We start from the raw sequence: 19,021 nt of genomic DNA on the forward strand, positions 1-19,021 counted from the left end.
TAATCAGCAGTCCGTAGGTAACTTCTTGACCAGAAAGGCAGCAGCTAGAAGTTGAACTAAGCACTAAGGTGAAGAAGCCACCCAGGAGGTGAACACTCTACAATGTCTCTGTTTTCTTCAATAAATCAATGTTGTTGTTTTTTGGAACAGAACAGACTCAAAAATTAAAGACAACTTATGTACCCTTCAATGGCATCTTGGTCTGAGTAAATGAGTTTTGTGATGATATAAGAAAAAGTCCAAAATTTTTAAAGACGGAAAGTGGCAATTAGGGTGACCTGTCATGATGTTTCTAACTGTAAATTAATGTAGTAAAACACAAGGGTGGTGTAAACAAACAAACAGAAAGAGCACATTACCCTATGTTGTGAGTATACAGAGGCTCGTCATACCAGTCTCTTGTTTTTCTGTTTGAATAGGTTCATAATCAAAAGTTATGAGAAATAGGTTTCCGGGGCTTTGTGACCTCGAGTAAATAGTGACCTGTCTGGGTGTTCAAAGTCTTGATCAGTGATGTGGGATTAGTGTATCTCAGGGGGCTGTAAGAATTGCATGAGGCAGTCTATGAAAAGCAGTTCTAAATGGCATAGTTCCTCCCGGGCCCCCTCGCTCACTCATTGGCCGGGTCTTTGTGAATGTTTCTTTGCTGAGGGCTTGCCCTGTGCCAGGCTTTGTGATAGATGTTGGGATTCTGAAGACAGACGGCTGCTACTGTCCACAGCCTTAATTTTCTAATGGTGTATATCACTACTGATAATTTCACAATTTTGTTTACATTGTTCATCCTCTTCTGGGGAGGTATCAGCGGGAAGACATGGGGAAGCACCTCTTTAAAAACTAAAGCTGCAGCTAAAGTTTCTCACTATCTTCTCAGGCATCCTCTCACTTTAAGTTTATTTTGTCTTCATGGCAAGGCAGAGTTCTCTTCCCATCTGTCTTCCTATAATGATATCATCTCGGTATTGTCTCCGTCTTAACCAGAAGCCGAATTTTAACATCAGTGTATCTAGAACACACTTTTCAATTCTCCAAGGGAAAACCCATCTGTAAGGTATTTATCCTGGCATCTGAATTCCATCTCTGCTTTGTAGGTCTGGCCTTGGGTAAGTTGCCTAAGTTATACTTTCTGTGCCTTCAAAATGAAGGTATACCTGTGTGCTGTATACACGAAGGTAAATCTACGTGGTATAATTGCACTGACAATTAGAGATAATTTTTGTTAAGTATTTGGTGTGCTGCTCTATAAAAAGGAGATTTTATTGTTCAGGTCATTGTAATTAGCGGATAAACTGTCTACATGCTAAATTAACATCTCTAAGGAAAGTGAGGGTGGAGCTGAATGGGACAGGTGGGTTAGGGGGTCCCTGTTAATCTTAGTCTCTATACAATTAATGATAGCCATGAAGATATTGCTGTAACTTGACACTTTGTGAAACATGTTTCAGCTGAATTGTGTGTTCATCTTCAAGGTGTCATGAGCTCTGAGCAGCCCAAGTCACAGAAGGACTCAGATGAAAAGAGTAAGACCAATAGTGAGCAGTGGTTTCCTAAGGTATGTTTATAAACCCTGTTTATGGAATATGGGACTTCCCTGGTGGCTCAGAGGTTAAAGCATCTGCCTCCAATGCGGGAGACCTAGGTTCGATCCCTGGGTCGGGAAGATCCCCTGGAGAAGGAAATGGCAAACCACTCCAGTATTCTTGCCTGGAGAATCCCATGGACGGAGGAGCCTGGTAGGCTACAGTCCACGGGGTCGCAAAGAGTCGGACACGACTGAGCGACTTCCCTTTCCTTTCCTTTATGGAATATGCCTGTGTTAGACTTAGCCATCCTTGAAACGGGGCTTCATAGACCTTCTTGCCAATAAATGACTTCATTGTACGTAGGAAATAGTAAATAATTTAAAATCTCTCTCATCCATTTTATTCTTCTTGTTTTAGTCGGATGCTGGGAGGAAGACGTTTTAATAAAACTCTTTGCTAGATCAAATGAAACTTCAACCAAAAAAAAAGTTGTAATACTTCCTGAACAACAGCCATAAAATCAAATATAACATATTAAAATAAGCTATAGAGTGAAAATAATATGAATGCTATGTCACAGCATGAAAATATATGTCGTTCCCAAACATGGCTGATCTGTTCAGTAACAAGCATGATCTATATTTGCATAGGGCTTCACGGTTTATAAAACAACTTTTAAGATGTTTGTTCTTACCATAGCCTTGTTAGGCAAGAAGAGAGAACTTTATTTTCCTCAATTTGTTAATGAGAAGCAAGGAAAAGTGAGTTGCTGCCTAAGGCAGAAGTGGAATGAAGACTTGGGCTTAAGTTTACAGACGTTAAGGCATGGCTCTTCCTGCTAACTGGACTCTGTTATCATATCAAACCATCATCTCTTTTTCCGAGTCTGCAGTGCTCCTTGAATTTTTCAACAAGAAGACTGAGAATTTTTTGGTGCAGATCATCACTATGCTCGAAAAAAAGTAAACATTTTGTAGTTGAAAATTATAACCAAGACCTGAAGTAACAAACTCTCCAAGAGAGCTGGCAGATTTAAGTACCTCTGTTTTTGATGCACTTGGGAAAAAGTTGCTTCTTTCCTTATATTTCTCCGAAAACACTGCATCAGTGTAGCAGTGTTAGGAACTTATCTAACTGATAAGATAGGAAACTCGGCCTATATGTTGGATCCCAACTCAAATTCTGATTTAATTATATTCACTGGCCTTTTAATATTCATCCTGAGTTTCCATGAAAAACTTTGTGAATGGTATGCAGCAAAGAGAAATAAAAGACTATTGTTGCGTTCATAATTTTAAAGTATTTAACATTTCTGTTTAGCTCAATGAAAACCAGCAGGATAATTCCAATACTTCTCAAATGGAGATGGACTCTAAGACAAGTTCAGAGAATATAAACAACACCCAGGCTGAGGGACCCAGAGACCAAACTGTGTCCCCAGAAAAGACAATTGATGTTACCCTGGATGTAAACATCAAGCAAAACAAGAGAAGGAAACACAGCCTCCCATGTAGTGATGGGGGGAGCTTATGGGAGGCCCTCAACACTCTCGAGGTTGTCAGAAAGGCAATAAAAACTCATCCTGGCAAAGAGATGCTGGTATACGGCCCAGAAGGAAGTGAAGGGTTCTTAAAGCTTGCAATGCCTCTCAGGTGTTTCCCTGAAAATTTCCAGTTACCTTTTCTCTAAAGAGAAGCAAGACAGGGAAAGAGGAACAGGTATTTGGTCGATTTGACAACACATCAACTAACTGTGTTAAATTTTATATCCACGCAGTTGGGGAGATCAGAAAACCTCTTCTCAAATGCAGGCAACTTCACAAAGATGGGTACAAACTGCGTCTATGCTTTCAAAGGAGAAAGCCTTAAGAAGGCTGTGTCCAAGGGTGGCAGACTTCTTTCCCTTCTGGGAAGAGTGATTGGACCCTTATTGAAAACCTGAGCGTCGTTTTAGACAGCTCACAGTGGTCAACGACTTGGAGGGCAAGCTCTTCCAGGTTGAGGTTAAAACAAGCGTGAAGCCAGGGCACCAGGCGCTCGAAAGTCTCAGGTCGAGGCTGAAAAAAGCATGGACGCCAGGGCACCAGCTGCTAGAAATTCTGAGTCACAGGAAATAAAGCCTTGTGTGTTGAAACAAACAGTCGTGGCAGACAAGCACCCTAGTTTGGAAAGAGAAGGTGATAAAATTAGAGAAAACTTTGAGAATAATTTGGATAAAACACTGGGGATAAAATTGTTTGAATTGCATAAAACAGACTTTGGGAAACTGACCAGAAACCATACTCAGGCTGAAGTGCACAAACTTCTTTCTGGGCTCAGTGACTCAGTCACGGCACACCAGCAAGTCTGCCACTTGCTTTGTTTTGAAAGGGCTGTGCATTTCCACTTGTCGGCATGTAACATATCGGACTGTGGGAGAAGACACAGACTCACATGAGTGTGCACGTACAATCGGTCGGTGTGTAAAGGTGACATTTGCTTGTGAGAAGGCTGAAGATGCAAGCAAGCACTGCTTTTCCACTGAGCGTTGGTTTGAGGTATCTGATGTAAAGCTTGATTACGCAATTCTGAAACCGAAGACAAACGGACAGCGAACACCTGAGGGGTTATATGACGGAAATGATCCTGAACCAGACAGCAGACTGGTGTGTATTGTTGGCCATCCAGATGGGGAGGTGAAATCCACTGATGCCTGTGCCGGGATCCCTCAGGATCAGCGGGAAGAGAAATACTCAGAACACGTTCGGGCTAGAGCTGCAGACGGGCGTGGTGCTTGCACGTGGTACACCCATATGCACACACAAAGAAGTTTCCAGGAGACAGTCCCCCGGCCTGATGTGGCAACCCATAACACCGCTGTTCACTTTGGGTCTTCCGGCTCCCCAGTGTGTGATTCTGAAGGCTCGTTGGTGGCCATGCACACTGCAGGCTTCGCTTATAAGTACCCACAGGGGATTTCCAGCATCACTGAATTCGGCTGTACCCTGAAATCCATTATCTATGATACTAAGAAAAAACATAGAATGTGGTAGGAAGGACTATTTCTAAACCTGCTGGATGCAAGAAAGGTGAGTGTTAAGGATGAAAAAGAGTGAGAATTCAGTCTACATCCCAGGTGTTCAGGGAATCACCTATGAAATTGTTATTCCACAGCCAATGATGACAGGTTTCTAAATTCTGTAATGGTCAGTCTCACCAACAACAATAATAATTAATGTTACTGACTACTTCCTATGCACCTAGCATTTTTCTAAGCACACGAAGGAACCAGTTTTAACAAATCTGTGAGCTGGACTATTATACCTACTTTAAAGTTAAGCAATGTGAACAAAGATTAATAATACTCAGTTTTATTTGAAAAGTTACCATTGTTTTTCTTTTTTCATCTTCCCTATCTCCCCCTAAGTTCAGTTGCTTAAAGGCAGGATCCAAGACTTCTCATTATCCACAATGCTGGCACACGGAAATTACGGGCTTAGAAAATATGTAGGTTCATCAGTAGCAAAACTTAGGGCTGCAGTTAATCTTAGGTGTGTGGGTCAATTGCTCAGTCATGTCCAACTCTTTGCGACCCCATGGACTGTAGCCCGCCAGGCTCCTCTGTCCACGGAGTTTTCCAGGCAAGAATACTGGAGTGGGTTGCCGTTGCCTTCTCCAGGGGATCTTCCCAATCCAGGGATTGAACCCGCATATCTTGCATCTCCTACATTGGCAGGCAGATTCTTTACCACTGTGCCACCTGGAGTGGGTTGCTAAATTCTTGGTTAGAAATGATCTCGAATGAAATCTTTTAGAATTTCCAAAATCCTCATATGATCCAAACTGTCAGGATATATGTTTCCTGAAATTCGGAGGGTAATATCCATTTTCCATGTATTTATAGGCTACTAGGGGGGCTATCTTAAATACCATGTTACTTTATAGAGATTTCCTAGTTTTTTGCCTGAAATCCTTTTCCTGCTCCAGGATGCCGTCTAGTGCCCACATTCCATTCCATTGTTAAGTCTGTTTAGACTTCTCTTGGTTGTGACAGTTTCTCAGACTTTTCTTGTATTTTTTGATCTTGACAGGAAGTGTACTGGTCAACTATTTTGTAAAATGCCTTTCTATTGGAATTTGTCTGATATTTCTTCCAATACTCATTGGACTGGGGTTGTGGGTTTTGGAGAGTAAGATCACAGAAGCAAAGTGTCATTTTGTAGCCAAGAGATGGAGACGAGCTAAATGCCCATTGACAGATGAATGGATACCGAAGATGTGACACATATATCCGATGGAATATGACTCAGCCACAAAAAGACTGAAATAATGCCCTTGGAAGCAACAAGGAGGGACCTAGAGATTATCATACTAAGTGAAGGAAGTCAGACAGAGACAACTATATGATATTGCTTATTTGTGGACTCTAAAATAAAAAAATACAAATGAATTTATTTCCAAAATGGAAAGAGACTCAGACATAGAAAACAAACTTATGATTACCAAAGGGGAGAGGGGGTCTCAGTTCAGTTCAGTTCAGTCGCTCAGTTGTGTCCAACTCTTTGTGACTCCATGGACTGCAGCACACCAGGCCTCCCTGTCCATCACCAACTCCCGGAGTTTACCCAAACCCATGTCCATCGAGTCGGTGATGCCATCCAGCCATCTCATCCTCTGTCGTCCCCTTCTCCTCCTGCCTTCAATCTTTCCCAGCATCAGAGTGTTCAAATGAGTCAGCTATTCGCATCAGGTGGCCAAAGTATTGGAGTGTCAGCTTCAGCATCAGTCCTTCCAATGAACACCCAGGACTGATCTCCTTTAGGATGGACTGGTTGGATCTCTTTGCAGTCCAAGGGACTCTCAAGAGTCATCTCCAACACCAGAGTTCAAGAGGGGGTCTGGGGAGGCATAAATTAGGAGGTTGGTATTAGCATACACACAGTGCTATATATGAAATAGATAACGAACAAGGATATAAAGGGGACTATACTCAATATAATCAGTATTTTGTAATAACCTGTAGGGGAATCTGTAAAAGAATATATATACGTATACACATATATAGGAGAAGGAAATGGCAACCCACTCCAGTGTTTTTGCCTGGGAAATCCCATGGACAGAGGAGACTGGCAGGTTACAGTCCATGGGGTCACAAAAGAGTCATACTCAGTGACTAAACAGCAACAACATCCACGTATATATTTACATAGACATGTATATACATATATAGAGACATGAATATATACATAGAGATATGTTTATATATATATATACACACGATGATGTGCTGCACTCCCGAAACTAACCTACTGTAAATCAATGATACTTCAATTAAAATCAAATGAATAATAATATTGAATAATAATAATAATTGTAATTATAGTAAATATATAATTATATAATAATAATAACATTGAATCACTGATTTGTACCTGAAACTAATATAGTAAATCAACCATACTTCCATAAATAATAAAAATAAATAAATATCAGAAAATACAAAAAAAAATAGTGTCATATCGTATCAGGGGTGCATACTACAGACATGCTTTGTGACCTGAAGTTAGCCTTTACCACCCAACCAGAGCAGCGTTGATCAGATTTCTCTCCTGTAAAGTTCCTCTTTTCTGTCTCCTCCGTCTAATATCCTCTTTGGAAGGAATTCATTGCGCACAACCCACAGGTATGGAGCGGGTAGTTATGCCTCCTTTCCTAATGTGAATGCTCCTGGAGTATTTACATAATTTACTTGGAATCCACCTGTGTGGGAGACGGCCCAGCACACATGCAAGTCGTTCCTAAATGTGCCAACAAGGCTAAAAGGATAGTTGGCAACGTCTGTCTTGACCAACACTGAAACGTCTCTAAGGAGTAAGCTCCGAAACAGGATGGACTTGGACGTTTATTACTGCCTTTCCAGGAGACACCTGTGCCACCGTCCAAGCCATGTGTCTGTCTTCATACCTGACGAGTCAACTAATGTTTCTTCATTTATTAAGCCACAGGAGGACACAAGTGAACATCCCGAATGATCCACCCTCCAGCCTAGGGGACTTAGTGAATCAGGGGGTCAAGCTCATGGGGCTCCTGGTGGGGACAATCGGTACTTACTTTGGGAATCACCTTAACCTGTGTGTTCTCTGGCATCTGCCTACATTGTTGCTGTGATGTCTGCCTCCAGGGCAGCCAGATAGTGACCCCCTAAGCCACCTCCATACTCGAGAAGCCTCTCACTGACCGCTCCGGGCACCTTGCGGAAGAGACAGGCATATGAGATCGTCAGAGCGGTGGAGTGCTGGCAGAGGACATCAAGAGGATGTGACCACCTCTTTGCCCTCAAACTGGACCTGGCCATCGGGGGCGCCTCTGTCCTTGGAAGGGACATGCTGCCTACCATTTCCACAGCATGAACAGTAAAGTCAAGGGACACAGCCTTGACTTTAAAATACTGAATGATGGCACTTACATTTGGAATCTAAAAAAGAATGCAAAGGAGTCTATGTATCAATGCAAGTCAGAAACAGACTCACAGACACAGAAAACAAACGTATGGTTACCGAGGGGTGAGGGAGGAAGACAGAGACAAATTAGGAGTATAGAATCACAGATCCAAATAGATAAGAACCAAGGGTCTACTCTACAACAAGAGGAATTGCATGCAATATCTTGTAATAACCTATAATGGAGTATAATCTGAAAAATACAGCAGAATCACTTTGCTGTACACCTGAAACTAACACCATATTGTATATTCACTATATTTCAATAAAAAATTCTGGCGGGAGGATGCAGAGACTCACCCGTCTTTTGACTTCTCAACACAAGCCTTGCATGCTGTGCCCTTGCTTATGAAACCGCTACTCATCAATTTGGAGCGGTCTGCAGCTTCCTTTGGCCTCATCCCTGCCCTCTGTGTACAGGGGCCAGTTTTCAGTCTAAGAACCATCGCCTCAACCCCCTGAGAAGTACTGGGTGCTTGCTACCCTGCTCTCCGTCTCCCTGCTCACTTGTGATTTCGGATAGAGGCCCTCCCTTGCCCTGGCTCCTCACCCTGGCTTCCGGGATCTGTAAGTAAAAGAATCTTGTGATTCTGTTTCTTTCATGTGCGTGTATGGCAACTCTGCCTTTCGTCCGAGTGACCCTGTGGGCTTCACTCCCCGCAGTGGGAGCCTGGATGCTGAAGGAACCCCCTGCCAACCCCGGATGGCTCACGCCCCTCGTTCAGCAGGTCACCATCTGCATCTTACAGGGAGGTTGCAGACGTGCATCAGGTGCAACCTACAAGCGAGGGGAAGCAGATGAGACGGTTATTGTTGTAGCTGCTAAGCCGTGTCTGACTCTTTTGCTACTCCATGGGCTGAAGCCCGCCAGGCTCCTCTGTCCATGAGATTTCCCAGGCAAGAACACTGGAGTAGGTTGCCATTTCCTTCTCCAGGGGGTCTTCCCAAACCCACATCTCCTGCACTGGCTACTGATTCTTTACCGCTGAGCTACCTTGGAAGCCCAAGGACACTTGGACCCACTCAATAAATAGAGCTTCCCAGATGGCTCAGATGGCAAAGAATCTGCTTGCAATGAGGGAGACCTGGGTTCAATCCCTGGGTCGGGAAGATCCCTGGAGGAGGGCATGACAACCCATCCCAGTATTCTTGCCTGGAGAATCCCATGGACAGAGGAGCCTGGTGGGCTACAGTCCACGGGGTCGCATACAGTCAGACACCGTTGAAGTGACTTAGCACACATGTGAATAAGGCAGGATAATCTTCCTATCTCAAGACCCTTAATTCATCATACCCGCAAAGTCTTTGTTATATAAGACAACATTCATGGGTCCTGGAGATTAGGACATGACTGTATCTTCAGGGGCCATGATTTGGTCTACCACGCATCTCAGATGAAGATGACTTGGGAAAACATACATCAAGATTGAGTGATCAGATTCTCTGTTTTCATTTACTTTCTGTTGCTTAAACTTGCTTTTTTTACTTCATCTTTTGGGGAAAGCCTATCTCTTACAAATGCAAATAATAATATAAAATTCATTCAAAATCACATAATCTATTGGGAAAAGGAATAAACAAACAGTTGGGGTTTTGATTCTCACTGTGTTCATTGGTAATTTGTGATGTCAGGATGAAAAAATTATTTTCTGTGTCCCAGCTTCCCCTTCAACTGTTAGAGGTCATATTTGTCTCTCATCATTCACTTAATGACTAGAATCAAACATGCTGGGTAAATTTAAGTTATTACTAGCATAAATGATTATGTTTCAATGCGATAAATATTATGCTTCAACTAATTTTCAAGGTGTATTTTGGGAGAAGGAGAACAAGACCTGGATGGGATGAGTTAGGGTTTATGAGAAGACTCTCTGCCATCTTGGAGCAAATGCTATCCCCCAGCTGATGGGCGAGGGGGAGGATGAAGTGTTCCTCTCTCCCTCCCACCGAAGGCCCTCTTGTTAATGAGTCTGGTTGGCAAGAGGGAGGATTAAAACAAGTCATCCCAATGGTTCCTTGTCATTACCCAGGCTGTTCACTCTCCTCCGGGCAGTAACATTCCCGATGATGGTTCAGCAGGAAAGAATCTGCCTGTAATGCAGGAGACGCAGGAGACTAGGGCTCCTTCCCTGAGTCGGGAAGATCCCCTGGAGGAGGACATGACAACCCACTCCAGTATTCTCGCCTGGGAAATCCCCTGGACAGAGGAGCCTGGCGGACTACAGTCTATGGGGTGACAGAGTCAGACCCGACTGGCCTGACTGAGTCACTAAGCATCTAGACAGGAGCAGGAAGGAAGGTTTTCGCGGCGGTGGGGCAGCAAGCCTTGTGGCAGCAGAAAAGCCCCGTGGCTCTTGGCTCTGACTGCTGAGTGCGGGAGTCCCCAGAGCTGAAGTCGACCGTGTCATCCTTTAAACCTGACAATTTGCTGTCTGCCTTTGAGTGAACTAAAACAGGAGGTCTTTTGCTTGAACCCAAACTACCCACCAGCCACACAAAGACAGAAATAAGCGTGTGTCGTCACTCCTGGCCTCGCCCTGCCTCTGTCCATCAACCTCAGATGCCTTTGGGGAGACGTCCCCCAGGGGACCAAAGACCATACACCCTTGTGTGGGTGTACTGGGAATTTCAGGGAGGGAAGGAGTTAAACTTCCGGCCGTGTTGAATCCAGGCACCCAAGTCCCTTTCTTACCCTGAGAGGGGAAAGGATTCTGGCCCAGGTGCAGGCAGCCAAAGGCACGGGGGCCTGAGGGAGGGCATGAAGGCACGTGTGTGGAGTCGGAAAGGAGCCCCTGAACCTGGTTTCCACCAGACGCTGAGAGGTACATGAGAAAGGCATGGCACAACACTGGCACTCGGCAATGATCCTGGGGAGAGGGGCTAATGGAGGAAAAGAGACTAACGCTGAACTTCTCTCTTTCCTACCTCCACTGTCCTCCCTTTTCCACCCAAGCTAGACTTTCCTATCAGCTCACAGCAAACAGAAGGGGAAAAAATGGAAGTAGTGGCAGCTTTTATTTTCTTGGGCTCCAAAATCACTGCAGACGGTGACTGCAGACGGTGACTGCAGACGGTGACTGCAGCCATGACATTAAAAGACACTTACTCCTTGAATTGAAAGCTATGACCAACCTAGACAGAGTATTAAAAAGTAGAGCCATCACTTTGCTGACAAAGGTACACATCGTCAAAGCTATGGTTTTCCAGTAGTCGTGTATGGATGTGAGAGTTAGACCGTAAAGAAGGCTGAGCGCCGAAGAATTGATGTTTCTGAACTGTGGTGTTGGAGAAGATTCTTGAGAGTGCCTTGGACTGCAAGGAGATCAACCCTGTCCATCCTAAAGGAGATCAGTCCTGGGTGTTCACTGGAAGGACTGACACTGAAGCTGAAGCTCCAGCGCTTTGGCCACCACCAGCTTTTCCCCACCACCCTGAGCTTCCCTGGGCAGCTTTAATGGTGCCCCCTGATTTGCCCTGTGATTCTGTGGGAGGAAAGGCACCTAATTCACTCAGTGGGGTTTCGGTAAGATGTGAGGTGGGGAAGGAAATGTGACCTCCTGGAGGAGGCTGTTTGGATGGACTCGGAATACTTTTGTCTGTTGTGTGAGTGTGCGTATGCACGCTCAGTCGTGTCCGACTCTGCGACCCCATGGAGCCCGCCAGGCTCCTGTGTCCGTGGGATTCTCCAGGTAAGGATACTGGAGTGGGCTGCCGTTTCCTCCTCTGGGATCTTCCTGACCCACGGATCGAACCTCATCTCTTGCCTCTCTTGCGTTGCCAGGTGGATTCTTTACCACTAGCCCCTGTGAACTCTTGTGGAACGGATGCCTTGCACAGCTGCGCTCCCATCTCATAAGCTCCAGACAGAATTCTCAGGAACTACTTTCCGTGAGACATGCAGGCTGTCTCCAAACCATTTCCCTATCCTGTCTGGATATTCCAGCAAAAAATAATACAGAATCCCCGAAGAAGAACGCTAGTTCCAGCTTAACTTAGAAACACTGAAAGCCGGCCTGCACTCGGAGAGTTTCCCGGTACCACATCGCCACCTGCTGGACGGAGCCGCAAAACGCACACCTCGTAAACCGAGGCCGCGGTCCTCTTGCAGCCGGACGCTGTTGAAAGCGACCAGGGGAATTTCCACCTGCTGTCTCCTTTGCGGAGCTGTTCAGCTCTGAATCACGGACTATCCACGGAAGGATCGAAGGACACCAGCAGTCAAATGCAAGCTGTATATTCAGGAGTTCCGTCAGTCCCCAGCACCGGCATCACTTTGGATTTTACATGAAAAAATGGCAGTTGTCTTTCTGGGAGAACATTTATCCCCGACTTCATTTCCCATCAGGATTTTTTTTTTTTTTTGCCTTCCAGGGAAAGGTCACTCTGTCTTCTGATAGCGTGAAATCAGATCATCTTCATCTTGTCAGAGATGAAACTGACTTGAAATGGAGTTATAAAACGTTAAGGCTTTGTCTACCTCTGGTCCACTCCACTCTAGATTTTAACCTTCCAGGGGTCCAGCCGAGAGCCTGGGATGTTTATTAATGCCCCTTCCTTTGTCAAATTCTGAACCCCAGTGTTTACCTCAGCAGCACCGGAAGTCTTTGCGGAGACTTTTCGCGGACTGACCCACCCCCACTGGAGTGGAGGGGAGCCTGGGAACCAGTGCCAGCCTTAAGGGTCTGAAGAGCACAGAAAGAATGGCCTCTGTCACATACGCCTTTGATTTGTCAGCCTGTCCCCTGCAGAAACCGAGCAAGTCCTGAAGAATGACAGTCTCTTTCCTCCAAGTCAGCCAAGTGGCACGTCCAGTTGTAGCCTCTACACCAGATGTAGTATCTTTGCAAATCTTTATATCTTTACTGTCTCGGGTATATGGTTGTGGTCACTGATTGGATGAATGTGGTTTTTTTTTCTTTCACTATTAGAGAAGGGGATCAGAAACATTTGAACTCACACAAAGAGACAACAGTATATATTATATAGTTTTGCCCCAAGAAACTGTATTAACACACTTTCCTTTTGTTAGAGAGAGAGTGTGGATGATGTGTAATTCCCACAGACCATCATATTAGTCAGGTCTAGCAAAAATAATTAGAAAAGACCCTGATGCTGGGAAAGATTGAAGGCAGGAGGAGAAGGGGATGACAGAGGATGAGATGGTTGGATGGCATCACCGACTCAATGGACATGGGTTTGAGTAAACTCCGAGAGTTGGTGATGGACAGGGAGGCCTGGCATGCTACAGTCCACGGGGTCGCAAAGAGTCGGACACGACTGAGTGACTGAACTGAACTGAACTGATGAGTGGTATCATGCTAATCAAGCCAGATGAACTGAAGTAGTCACCACTTTAGAGGCCCTGGCTCACATGCATTTCAGATATTGGGAGGTAATTCTGTGAAGAAACCACTAAATCAGGGGCATGCCAGGATGTCTCCTCTTGAAGAAATGATATATCCCACTACACAGGGGGTCACGGTGTCTCTGGTTCCTGGTGGCATCATATTTCACAGCTGGGTATACTGCTTCTGCCCATTTACAGGGTGACAAAATAAGCTGCCAGCTTTGAATGGCACTTAGATCAGGGAAGGGTTCTGCAGAAGATGCAGTCTGTGGTGAACACAGTGCTGTGGTGAAAACCTGGATGATCCAGCCTAGCTGACCCTGTGGTATTAGAAGTATCAGATGTGGAAGAAGATTCCATGCGGAGTTTGCAGCACGTGTGGGAGAATCACACCACAGACCTCTGTGGTTCTGCAGCAAGCCCACACCATTTCCAGGAATAACATTTGGTGTTCTAGTGGACCTGGTTAAAATGGAGCACCTGGCCGCGAGATGTCCTGTGACGGTCCATCCAGAACGGCCCGTTGTGCAGTGAGTTCCATCAGGTTTGCCAAGTCATAACTCAGGTGTGGCCAAAAACTCCCTCTTGTAACATGGAAGTGGTATACCCAGAACTGAGCGTGAGTGAGAGGAAAAAATCACAAGTGAGTTGCATGGGCAACATGGGGAGCATTCCTGCAAAGACATCTATGGCCTTATTCCTGGAACCTATGAAAAAGCAGAGACGTTACTTTGCCAACAAAGATCTGTCTAGTCAAAGCTATGGTTTTTCCAGTAGTCGTGAATGGATGCGAGAGTTGCACTATAAAGAAGGCTGAGCACCAAAGAATTGATGCTTTTGAACTGTGGTGTTGACTGTGGAGAAGACTCTTGAGAGTCCCTTGGACTGCGAAGAGATCCAACCAGTCCATCCTAGAGGAAATCAGTCCTGAATATTCACTGGAAGGACTGATGCTGAGGCTGAAACGCCAATACTTTGGCCACGTGATGAGAAGAACTGACTTATTTGAAAAGACCCTGATGATGGAAAAGACTGAGGGAAGGAGGAGAGGGGACAACAGAGGATGAGATGGTTGGATGACATCACTGACTCAATGGACATGAGTTTGAGTAAACTCCGGGAGTTGGTGATGGACAGGGAGGCCTGGCGTGCTGCAATCCATGGGGTCGCAAACTGAACTGATGAGTATGTTATTTGGTAAATGGTAAATGTGAGGCATTTCTGATTGACCATTTTTAGCTTCTAAGCTTCCTGTTGGGTAAGACTGTTACAAGGTATAAGTTTAAAAGTTTCTGAAGACCACCTTTCAGTTCAATAATTTGCTAAAAGATTAGTAGAGCTCAAAAAACCATTATGCTCGTGTCATGATTGATTACAGTGAAAGAATGCAGGTAAAAATCAGCAAATGAATATGATTTAGTCTAGGCATGCAAGGCTGGTTCAACATCCAAACCCTTACTGATGTGATTCATCCCATGAACTGACTAAAGAGGTAAAGCCATATGATCACATCAATAGATACAGTAAAATCATTTGACAAAATCCAACACTCATTTGTAAAAACTATCAGCAAACTAGAACTAGAGGGCAATTTTCTCAAGTTGATAAAGAACATCTACAAAAATCCTATAACCAATATCGTACTTCATAGTGAGAAACCAGATGCTTTCCTACTAAAATCAGAAACAAGGCAAGGATGTTTGCTTTCACCACTTCTGTCCAACACCACAAACATTTTATCTCAATCTGTGGCTTGTCTATTCATTCTTTCTCTTTCTATCTCTCTCTTTCTTTAACCTCTAACATATTAATAGGTACAATAAATGTAAATGGTTTAAGTATATCAGTTAAAGGGCAGAGATTGCCAGAGGAGATTAAAATAGCCTAGTTATAAACTGTCTTTAAAAACTCAGTTCAAATATACCTTTATAGGCAGATTGAAGTGAAAGGATGGAAAAAAAAATACACATCATGAAGACACTGATAAAAGGAAAGTATAAGTGCCTATCTTAATACTAGATAAAGTTGACTTCAGATCAAAGAAAATTACCACTAACAGGGATACTATATAATGATAAAAAGGTCAATCCATCAAAAAATAAAGTAATCCTAAATGTGCAAGCATAAACAACAAAGTGGAAAAATATGTGATGTAAACCTGATAGAACTAAAAGGAAAAATGGACAAATTCACAATTTTAGTTAGAGACTTCAGTTCGCCTCTTTCAATAATTTATAGAACAACTATACAGACAATCAGCCTCAGAAAAGAAGAACTAAATAAAGTCATCAACCAATAGCATTTAATGAAAATTTGTGGAACACTCCCCTCAACTACAGAATACATGTTCCATTTAAGCGCCCATTGAACTTACCTCTCTCCTCAGGGTTTGGCTTTTTCTACCTGGGAATTTCTCATTTAGTTGGTCAGATGCCGTTTTTTTCTCTGGTGCTTCCAACTCCCCTTGAATTGTTACTGATATTTTCTGGTTAATTTCTGGATCTTCGCCTGCCCAGATCATAGGAAAGTTCCCAGGGTCTTCACACTCTTGGTCTCATGACTGAAAGTAAAAATAGCTCGATACAAATTTATATTCGTTTTTCTTCAGTTCTACTTTGTCCTTCCAGAACATTCTATCCTCTTTGTCTCACTTCCTTTCTTTCACACTGAGGCAGTTTCACATTGCTATATGTCTTGCCTCTTATCACACCATCTCCTCATCATATAACATGTCACAGAACAACATGGGGTTTTATTTTGTCTTGGTTTGGTTTTTTTGGCCTTGGTTTGATTTGGCTTTTTGTCCATTGAATTTTTGAATCTCAGTTTCCCCTCTGTTAAACATGTAACTGGGGCAAACTGCTCAAATTCCCGAAACTGTGTCATTTATAAAATGGGGATAACAGTGACTCTTGGTGGGATTGCGGTATCCTTAACTCCTTTTCCTTTTGTCCTTCAAACTCTAAAATTCTTTGTTTTAATGAGTGACATTGATTGAGTTGGATTGGGGGACTGGTCCTGGGGAAGAGGTTTACTGGAGATTCTGGAGGTGACCTTGGGGAGATTTTTTGGCAAGAGGACCAGCAGGAACAAAGCTCAGAGGCAGCCTCAAATCTGATGCTTTCAGAAGCCCAAAGAAGAGCATGTTTGGTATTTTTTCGTTGACTTTGCACTTAGAGCTCAGTGAGGAGGGAGGTAAGGGTAGAGGGATGAAAAAGATTTGGAAAGTACTACGATGGGAGAAAGGACAGATATAATTCAAGGAGAGCAAGGAACACAGGGAACGCAAATCTTTCAAAACAAAAGAGATCATATGATGTTTTGGCAGAAAACGATTATTTCAGAAAGTTTCTTAATCCCCATTCTTAATACATAACCTCCTTTTATTTCTCCAGATCCTCTCCTGGGCCTTGATCATATGAATGCATTGCTTCATGTGGTTGCAGCTTCAGCAAAACAAGTTTTGTGCTTTCTGGAAAGATTCATACGTAATCCTGATGTCAATCTAATCTTTTAGTCAGAACATATCCATTTTAGACTGTTTTCCACATTGACTGTTGATGACCAAAACAACGAAGTCTAACTTTTGTCTGTCCTGAGAAGTGTCTCATTCTCTTCGACCCCGTGGACTGTAGTCCGCCAGGCTCCTCTGTCCATGGAATTCTCCAGGCAAGAATACTGGAGTGGGTTGCCATTCCCTCCTTCAGGGGATCTTCCAGACCCAGGGACTGAACCCAGTTGTCCTGCACTGCAGGCAGATTCTTTACCATCTGAGCTACCAGGGAAGACCTAGTGTCTCATTATTTGCATCACAGAAATTCTGCAAAATACATCATCAATTTAACACATGCCTTCTTTATTTCAGTAAGGTAGTCTAAAGTGAAAGTGAAAGTCGCTCAGTCCGTGTCTGACTCTGTGCAACCCCATAGGCAGCAGCCCACCAGGCTCTGCCGTCCCTGGGATTCTCCAGGCAAGAACACTGGAGTGGTTTGCCATTTCCTTCTCCAGTGCATGAAAGGGAAAAGGGAAAGTGAAGTCGCTCAGTCATATCCGACTCTTAGGACCCCATGGACTGCAGCCTACCAGGCTCCTCCGTCCATGGGATTTTCCAGGCAAGAGTACTGGAGTGGGGTGGCATTGGCTTCAATTTAACACATGCCTTCTTTATTTCAGTAAGGTAGTCTAAAGTGAAAGTGTAAGTCGGTCAGTCGTGTCCGACTCTGTGCGACCCCATGGACTATACAGCCTATGGAATTCTCCAGGCCAGAAAACTGGAGTGGGTAGCCTTGCCCTCCTCCAGGGGATCTTTCCAACCCAGTGATTGAACCCAGGTCTCTCGCATTGCAGGCGGATTCTTTACCATCTGAGCCACCAGGGAAGCCCAAGGTAGCCTAAGCAGGCCAGAAAACCCACATTTGCCCTCTGCACCGACAGTGTTAGTTAATCCATCATCTCTCCAATCGCTGCGCCCCTTTGCACGGGGTCTCAGCAGAGAGGCTGGTAAGTGCTGAGTCGCTCAGTCGTGTCCGACTGTGTGGCCCCATGGACCGTAGGCCGCAGGCTCGTCTGTCCCCGGGGTTCTCCAGGCAGGAACACCGGGGCGGGCGGCCGGGCCGCGGATGAGCGGTGGCCGGGCCCGCAGGCGCGCGCTCGGCCGGCAGGGGGCGGGGGGCTCCCGGCCGCGGCAGGGCCCGGGGGCGTGGCCCCGCGTCCTTGACGGACAGCGGAGGATGCGGGCGAGGATGCGGGAACGCGGCCGCCGCGGCGAGAGCGTGCAGACCGTGAGTGTGCCAGGCGCTGCGGGTCCCGGAGCTCGCGGTGCGGACAGCGATCACACTGCACTAAAAAAAAAAAAAAAACGAAAGAGAGAAAACAATTCCCTTTCGGGGAGGGAGCCTGCCAAGTTGAGGATGCTGACAGCGGCGGTCCCGGGGCCGTGTCCTGGTGGGGGGTGGGGGTCGCTCCTCCGCGTCTCGGGACCGCGGGGCCCCTCGCAGGCGCGGGTTTGCCCGGGCGCGGGGCTTGGGAGGGGCGGCTCCTTCCCGAGGCGGCGGCGCGAAGCCGCAGGGAGGGGGAGCTCTCGGCCCGCGCGGCGGGCGGGCGGGGGCCGCGGGGCGGGGAGGAGGGCCCGGCCAGCCGCCCCGAGCGCCGCCGCCCGCCCGATCCCGCCGGCGCCCGCTGCGAGGGCTGGAGCCCCGGCCGCGCGCCCGTGTGCATGAGGTCCCGCGACCCCGCGGGGCGCGCGATCGGAGCCCGGCGGCCCGGCTCTCGGGGCCCCGGCGGACGCGCGGCGGCGGCGCGGCCCGCGGCCCGGGGCTGAGGCGTCCGGGGGCGCCGGGGCGCGGGGCCGGGGCCCGCGGGCGGCCGGGCGCGCCATGCTCCTGGCCTCGGCCGTGGTAGTCTGGGAATGGCTGAACGAGCACGGGCGCTGGCGGCCCTACAGCCCCGCCGTGAGCCACCACATCGAGGCGGCGGTGCGCGCCGGCCCGCGCGCCGGCGGCAGCGTGGTGCTGGGCCAGGTGGACCGCCGGCTCGCGCCCTACATCATCGACCTGCACTCCATGAACCAGTTTCGCCAGGACACGGGTGAGCCAGCCGCCCCCACCCCGTCCGCACCCTCCCCCGCCGGGGGGCCCCTCCGGACCGCGGGGTCCCCCACAGGCGGCCGAGGAG

At 46.3% G+C, this 19,021-nt stretch overlaps 2 protein-coding genes across 7 annotated transcripts in view; both read left to right on the forward strand.

The window, feature by feature from the left end:
• The first annotated feature begins 1,674 nt into the window (after window positions 1-1,674).
• Window positions 1,675-18,668, forward strand: FAM111A (FAM111 trypsin like peptidase A). Its single transcript, XM_081538097.1, is given in 9 exon segments — window positions 1,675-3,195; window positions 3,198-3,357; window positions 3,359-3,429; window positions 3,432-3,485; window positions 3,488-3,519; window positions 3,573-3,850; window positions 3,852-4,590; window positions 18,073-18,166; window positions 18,346-18,668. Coding segments are annotated over 9 exon segments (2,064 nt in total). The 5' UTR covers window positions 1,675-2,882.
• DTX4 (deltex E3 ubiquitin ligase 4) overlaps window positions 18,064-19,021 on the forward strand; it is a 38,106-nt gene continuing 37,148 nt past the window's right edge. For 5 of the 6 annotated variants that reach the window (XM_081538143.1, XM_081538145.1, XM_081538147.1 and 2 more), the window contains exon 1: window positions 18,064-18,129. Coding sequence is in view for 1 of the 6 variants with exons in the window: in XM_081538142.1 (XP_081394268.1) it covers window positions 18,724-18,934 (211 nt within the window). In the remaining 5 variants the exon portion in view is untranslated. Of the gene's footprint in view, window positions 18,130-18,559; window positions 18,935-19,021 lie in introns of those variants that run through there. The other variant, XM_081538142.1, reaches the window with a different exon arrangement.

This window comes from Giraffa tippelskirchi, chromosome 11 (genome assembly GCF_054371585.1).
Source record: "Giraffa tippelskirchi isolate mGirTip1 chromosome 11, T2T-mGirTip1v1.2.pri, whole genome shotgun sequence".
Taxonomy (NCBI): domain Eukaryota; kingdom Metazoa; phylum Chordata; class Mammalia; order Artiodactyla; family Giraffidae; genus Giraffa; species Giraffa tippelskirchi.